The sequence below is a fragment of the Malurus melanocephalus genome, unplaced genomic scaffold (genome assembly GCF_030028575.1).
Source record: "Malurus melanocephalus ecotype Western Australia unplaced genomic scaffold, MMel_1.1 scaffold_406, whole genome shotgun sequence".
NCBI classification, from domain to species: Eukaryota; Metazoa; Chordata; class Aves; order Passeriformes; family Maluridae; genus Malurus; species Malurus melanocephalus.
The window spans coordinates 645,112-652,580 of NW_026623638.1; the positions used below are offsets into that span (position 1 = coordinate 645,112).

The following is a 7,469-nucleotide window of genomic DNA, read 5'->3' on the forward strand; positions in this document are numbered from 1 at the left end:
GTTCCCAGATACTGCAGCTTTGGAACTTGCATGGCATAGAAAGACTGGAACATGTATTTTATGCAGATATTTTGTGCACTGGAGTCACCTGGGTTGTCTGTTGMTTTTGTGAACAGAAAGATGACTTGGAGGCAATCCCTGGGTATCTCTCCCTTCATCAGTCAGCAGATAGTTTGACATTAAAATGGACTCCAAACCAGCTGATGAATGGTACCCTTGGAGATTCAGAGCTGGAGAAAAGGTACTCATTGCACTCAGGAAAGATGGGAAGCACTGTGTAACCTGCATGGGGGCACTGGGATAGGGGAGGGGCGGGGGAAGAGGGAAACAGAGATTGTACAAACCCGCTGCCAGAGTATCCAGTGTGGAGAAAATAGTTCTCCTTTGCTGTTTACTAATAATTTACTTTAATTGACCCAATTTAATAAGCATTTATTAACTTAGCAGTCTGTCAGGTGCTTGGAACTGCAAGCATTCCTGAATATGGAAAAAACAATGTTTCCTGCCCTTTCCTTGCCTTTCAGTGTTTACTGGGACTACGCATTGATAGTGCCACTGAGCCAGATTGTCTGCATYCACTGCCATCAGCAACGTAAGCACAGCCCTTCCTCTCCTGGGGCCCTGCAACAGGCCCCTTGCTGCCAGGGGAATGTTATTGCCAGTTTTGGTGGTGCCTTTAGGAGCTTGTTGGAAATGGAGACAAACACCTTTYTTTCTTTATCTGCTTTCAGTGGACAGCCCAGTAAGGCTCCTCTGCCTCACTCTGCTTCAGGTGTCAGCTGCTTTCTGCAGAYTTTTGTTTCTCTGTGTGTTTGGTTTTTCTGGCTGTCTGTGCAGAACAGCACTCACAGGAAACTGTCAGAGGCAGGATTAAAACACAGAAACTTTGGCTTTGTAAGCACAGACCCTGTCTTCTGATCATTACAAAAAAAAAAGGAGGGGGAAGTAGGTCTGTCAGTCATGTCTGCAGTGGGATCTTCAGCCTGTAGAAGGGGTGTGTGTGTAACCAGGCCACCCTCTGTCACCCTCAGGCCACCCTCTGTCACCCTCAGGCCACCCAGTTGTCAGGAACACCTTCTGCTCAATGCAGGAGAATCTGCAAGGAAATGTCTCTGCATTCCTGACCACAAGCCTCAACTCAGAATCACAGAGCAAAGACACAGAACATCTAAAGATTTTATTTAGAGTCAGATTTGAGTTACAGTTGCACTGAAGGTCCTTTTGAATTAAGAGCCTGTTTTAGGAGACAATTTTATATATTCCTTTAARATACATGAGCAGGAGAGGCACTTGAATGATTGCTTTTCCTCCYTCAGTGTTGGGAACACCTCTGACTAGTTATGGCCATTTGGGAATGAGTGTTAAAATCTCCAATCCCAGCTGACAGAGGATGACAGCTGCATGAGACTTTCATAATTTGCTTTTATCTTGTGGGTTTTTTTTAACTAAAGGGGTGATATCATCCCTAGACCACACTGTGTCTTACAGAGGTTTATTTATCTACTTAGAGATGATCACAAATAAAATTTACTTAGAAGGTAAGAGCAGAAAATTGAGGCTGTGATGTAACAGTGTGGACTCCSTTTGTCCTCCCTTGCAGCAGAAAGCAGATGGACTTTAGTGCTGGTGAGTCAGGATGGGACTCAGAGGCCTCCACTGCACTTYCCCCAAGGAGGGCACCTCCTGGCCTTCCTGTCGTGTCTGGAGAATGGGCTCCTGCCCCGTGGCCAGCTGGAGCCCCCGCTGTGGTCCCAGCAGGGCAAGGTACTGCTTTTTCTGGACAGCTCTTGGGTGGGGCTGGTGTTGATGTCTCTGCCCCACAGGGTCTGGGCATTGACTTCCACCTGCTTTATGGTAAAGTAGGATGCAAAATAACTCAATTTCATCCAATTTGATTCTTATACATATGGTGTGTAAAAATTGTTCATACCTTCATTAACCCATTGAGCAGTGAGCTGGAATGTGCTGCTGCATTAGATACAAGCCCACACAATAGGAGAGAGACTCAGATGGGCTGGACAGAGCTGCTGCCAGAGCCTTGGGGTGCYCAGCTCCCATAAGTTACAAGAAAAGGCTGGTTATATACTTTATAACACTATGGAAAAGTAGTGTTAAGTACTCCTAAACCACCAGCTGTATATGACTCCACTGTTTGCTCCCTTACCTCCTCCCAGCATTGAAAGTTTGGAGATTTAAGATGCCAAAGGTCTGCAGTACTTAGTTTGTTGTACTCTATTGTTGTTTGTTGTACTCTGTTAGTCACTCATAGCTAAATGTATGGAATTACTGTTTCCTCTAGGGTAAGGTGTTTCCAAAACTTCGAAAACGGAACAGCAACAAATCAGTGGACCTGGAGGAGATGCCAGCTGAGGACACATCCACGGACTATGTGTTCAGAATTATTTATCCTGGACACAAGCATGATAACAGTAAGTGTCTTTCTTCTGCTTTGTTTGAAAAAAAAAACAAAAACAAAACAAATAAAAAACAAATCCAACATCTGAGAGAATCCTGCAGTAAGGTCCTGGGAAGTACCTGCAGGTGACAAGCCAGGTTTTTGTMGGGGAGTGAAAAAACAAAACCTCTCACAAAATTTCTCAAAGAGGTAATTGTGATCAAGAAGTACAGCTTAGGTTTCCTTAATGCAGTGGCACTTATTATCTTAGTAGAAATGGAATTGAGGTGGGGAACCTTACATTTACTTGTTTTACAGAGGAAGTTTTCAAAATAYTCCCCTGGGCTTGCAGACTGAGACTGAAACAAAAAAGATTGCTTGACTAGCCAAGAGCAGTTTTGCTCCTGAAGTGAGGGTATTTTTACTGGCCACACTGCTTGCCCATAATGTTGTTATTAGGAAAAAAACCCAACCATAAACTCTTAAAAATACCTCAAGAACTCCTTGGGCTAAGTTTTCCTGACTTGGAAGTACAAACATAACAAGGGATAAATAAATGCCCTTCCAAGGAAACGAAATGAATTCCCAAGCACCAAACCACCTCATGTCATCAGTGAGTACAAATTCCTTACATGCAGGAAGGCATTTGAACTAGCCCTCAAACAGCATGTTCAGTTTTATTCCCCTTGGCTAAGAAGCAGGAATTTCCTGGGAAGATCAGACCCTAAAGTTTCCAGGGGATTTGGAGTTATTGCTCATATTGGCACWTACTGCAGCTGAGAAAGCAGGAATCTCCACTGCAGCCTCCTTAGGCCRGGCCTGGGCCACTGTGGTGGTTGGGCTTTGCTTTGCTGGGGCCTCTGCCCTGGCACAGGTAAGTGCATGCACACAGCAGCAGAGCACACTGTGCCTTGCTGGCTGCAGGAGCTGCAGAGCCTGGGGTTCATGGGGCAGCAGCTGTGGGTCCTCTGCCTGGCTGACAGGATTTGCTGCCCAGATGCATCTGGCACAGGGTTCAGAGAAGAGGCCACAGCATTGCTAAGGGCACAGTGAAGGACAGAAGTCTAGTTGGAGCCCAGAATTCCTGTGGAGCTTTGCTCAAAAGCATACCCAGCTGCTGCAGGCTGCCACTGGGATCTTTGTCCCTTGCTGTGGTGTGTCACACGTGCTCTCACAGCCTGTGCACACTCAAAGGCTGGCCTGAGTTTGGTGGAGCATGCTTTGTTTCTGTAAGAAACCCAGTTTTCATACCAGCTCACACAGGAACTTGTGCCCTCGAGCAGAGAGCAGGATTCAGGTCCTTTGTCTTTGCTGACCATGTCCTTTTGAGCTTTCCCACAGAAATAAGTTCTTTCTTCTTATGCTCCTCTTTCACTATTTTCTTTGAGCAGTAACTATTAACTACCACCACTTAGCTGCCAGCCGCTCTACCTCTGTTGACGATGATGAGGAGGAGGAAGATAAGCTACACGCAATGCTATCAATGATCTGCTCTCGGAACCTCACAGCTCCTAATAGGATGAAAGGTTTTTATCCTCCTCCCCCTGTGCCCCAGAGCTCTCTTGCAGCTCCTTCCACTGATGCATACAACAGTGTTGGCATTATTACAGGGAAAAATGTTTCACTGATGCCGTGAAATCTGGAGATGGAGGTGACCGTGCAGAGAGGGCTGGGAATGGGCTCACAGCCTGTGGGGAGCAGGAACAGCATCTTCCCTCTCCCCTGGGGCTTCCTGCCCCATCTTCATAAAGGCTGGACACCAGAGCAGGTTCTGAGGAGAGAAGRAGGGAGTGTGACAGCTTTGTGATCTCTGTAGGGTGGCAGAGTGTGCACAGAAGGCTGTGTGGAGATGCAGTGCCTGTCTGGGGTTGGTGCTTCCATTCCACTTGTGTCCATAGGCTTTAGAGGATCAGCTGTGACACTACACTACTCTCCACAAATTTATCATCTATTTCTTCTCCTRAAAAAGTTCATATTATTTAAGTTGGTAATCTCAAGATGTGCGTGCATTTGGGATGCAGTAGTTTAGTTCTGGTTTCTGAGAGGTTCTTGCTTTCTCTTGTACCCTGGACTAGAGGGAYTGACTGCAGGAGACAGTAACTGCCCTGCACCTCTGTACAGTGCCAGAGTTCTGGGTTAGACAGGAATGAACAGTGTKCAARGAGAGCCTCCTCAATTCTCCYRGACTGCCCACACACTTATCCCAAGRGAGCAGCCCTGGAAACCAACAAAGCCCAGTCCAATGAAGAGTTCTTGGAAGGCATGGATGGAAAGAAGTTCCAAAAATAGTGTTCCTCTTGAAAAAAGATGCTATTTTAGGAAATTTCAGTGTGTCCTTACTGATCGTGCCTGGATATGAGCAATAATGGGAAGGAGAACATTTAGCTGCCACATACCTGATAAACAWAAGGAACACAATTTAGTCTTTAGGCAGTTGATAGAAAATAGGAGTTAYCCCACTAGAATGGCTGCCAGGTGCCTACTTTTGGTTACTTCATCTTGAAGGGGATGGTGGAGTTAGGGATGTGTCTGGGGTAGCCTGGCCTGGCTGCTGTCTCTCCAGCAGCCCCATCCCATAATGACAACACTGTTGTAGCAGGTTTGCCAGCCATCTGCTTTGACATTTTGCAACATGCTCGACTTTTGCATGTAGCTGAAGTTACAGATAACACCACTACAATTCAATAAAAGATGCTGTTCACTCTAATTCTTCACTAATTCAGGTACCTTTCATCTGAATCTTTAGGTTCTGTGGGGTTCTTTCCTTGTTTCTCTAAAAAACAAAATAAAAAAATTAAAACTGAAAAACCCACTTTTCCTGTCTGTAGAGGGGAGGCAAAAACTAATGATTTAAAAATGTTTATTCAGTGTTTTTTTATTTGAACCCAATAAGAAGCTGCAATAAAGACTGGGTCGTTCAGCTCCTTCCTGAAGAATTAAGGTGAAGAGCATTTTTGCATCACACTTTGTTTTGTGAGATGAACCACACATGACTGCTTCCGCATGAGCCTGTGCTTTTTCTGTTAACAAATGGGTTTACTCCACTCCTCCCTCACCTCTGCCCACTTCCTCATAGGCACTCCTAAAATGCTTTATGCTACCTTGATTTAAAATGCATGAGATGGTTTGGAATTGCCCCCCCAACAAATGTCTATTTTAAAAGCACGGCCCAGGGAACTGGATTTTGCTTATAACTGTTAATTTAGTGGCATACTTTATGACATACATGATTTTATTTGCCTTAATTTTAATCATGGGTGAGCTGAAAGGCCAGTTATTTATTATAAAACAAAAACCCCACAAACTCAAATGCCAGCTGGGAAGGCTGAAGAGTGGAAACCAAGCTTTCTGAAGGGAACTGCCGATTTTTTGAGTTGCCTTTCTGAAGCTGRTTAAAAAGCCAAATAGATTTGGCAGAGCAGGGATAACTCAGGAAGCTGCATTGTACTGTTGGATCRCATACTCCTGTAGAGTATCCTTTTATAAACACAGTGTGGACATTAGCAGGACTGGAAGTGTCCTTTTGTGCTAAATATTGTAGGATCTGGTTCTGAGGGGAAAGAAGTTATCTTCTGAAAGTAACCGATTTGGTTTGTCTTAAATTTCTTTAATGCTCCAGCTTTCTGGCTGGACCAGAAAGTTTCATGGCTGATTCCAGGAACTGCAAAATGAAATTCTGAAGCCTGAATTCAATAGAAAGTTGGGCTAGATGATCTCTTCTGGCCATAAATCCCATTTCCATAGCACTACACAAGAACCAGTTTAGTTGTTACTGCAGCACCCTTTTCTCTATTCTCTTGGAACATGAACTGGGATGTGCATGGGCAAGAGAGGGGCAAATGGTGAGGGTTTGGCTTCCTGGGAAGGGACCCTGCACAGCATGCAGCAGGTCCAGAGCAGTGATTCTGAGGATGCTGCTCTCCTCTTTGTGGAACTGAGTTCAGAGCCTGTTAAAAGTGAAGCATGAACCATCAGGATGCACAGAAGGAAGAGGGGGAGAGAAGGGAAAAGGCTGATGTCCTTTTGTCTTGTTTTTTTCCACAGACACCAGTGAGATGATCGAGATGCAAGGCTTTGGGGCAAACCTGCTGTCGTGGCAGCTGGAGCACTGCAGCCAGGGCTCCTCCTGTATCTCCTGTTCCACGGGCAGCTCTCCCTATGACATTCCCAGCTGCTGCAACTGCATCCACGACCGGTGAGCAAAGAGCTTACCCAGGGACTGGGGGCATGCCACAGGGAAAAGCAGGAAGGKTTTAGTGCTTGCAGCACTCAAGACAAAGAGGAACCATTTTCAAATCCAGTAGTTTCTAACATAAAAAGATGAAGTTAGACAGCAAGAAATTTAGTTTATTAAAACTAACCTATTAAACTACGCCCAAATCACATTTTGATAGAAAAAATCATCCAGTTCTTTTATCTGGTGTAAAATACTTCAGCTCTGGAAGCATTGTCTTTCACAACTCATTAACAATCAAGTGAAGGGCAACAGTTCAATTTGACACAGACCTTTACAGTGCACCTGCAGGAAGTGTGGCTGTGTGTGCCAGGGGAAACCTGGGGCCAAAATGTTGGCAGGAGAAATGCTTTAATAAGTGTAGTTTGTTATTATTGTGTCCTTTAACTAAATAAACCTTGGTGCACAGAAAAAATTGCTATGTGTAGGATATAGGGATCAGCATGAAGTTTCTGATGCTCTCTGTCCTCACAACCTGCTCTTGTCCTGTTGATGCCTCTCCACAGAACTCCACTAAAGATGTTGTGTGAAAGCATGAAGAGACAGATCATTTCCAGAGCCTTTTATGGATGTAAGTGAAGCTTCTAAAGTCCAGCCCATGTGGTATCCATATGCCTATCTAAACAACATGGGATGTTTGGCTTAAAAAGCAGTCCAACCCCAAATTCAAGGCAGTAGGGTGGATGTGACTCCAGTGTCACAGCTTCATGCCACTGTTTGTGAAGTGGGAGTGGGAGAAGCGGCACACAGTGGAGACACAATGTAGTTTTGTAATGCACGGCGTGGCTGTGAGCGCTCCGTGTCAGATGAGTTTAGTCTGTGTATCTGCTGTAACTCCTC

At 45.1% G+C, this 7,469-nt stretch overlaps 1 protein-coding gene across 1 annotated transcript in view; it reads left to right on the forward strand.

Moving 5' to 3' along the window:
- Positions 1 to 7,469, forward strand: part of SGSM2 (small G protein signaling modulator 2) — a 43,747-nt gene that overhangs the window by 22,171 nt on the left and 14,107 nt on the right. Inside the window, exons 8-14 of the mRNA XM_057379438.1 lie at positions 117 to 241; positions 525 to 592; positions 1,601 to 1,764; positions 2,300 to 2,429; positions 3,787 to 3,921; positions 6,440 to 6,590; positions 7,136 to 7,200. Coding sequence (XP_057235421.1) covers positions 117 to 241; positions 525 to 592; positions 1,601 to 1,764; positions 2,300 to 2,429; positions 3,787 to 3,921; positions 6,440 to 6,590; positions 7,136 to 7,200 — 838 coding nt within the window. The remainder of the gene's footprint in view (positions 1 to 116; positions 242 to 524; positions 593 to 1,600; positions 1,765 to 2,299; positions 2,430 to 3,786; positions 3,922 to 6,439; positions 6,591 to 7,135; positions 7,201 to 7,469) is intronic.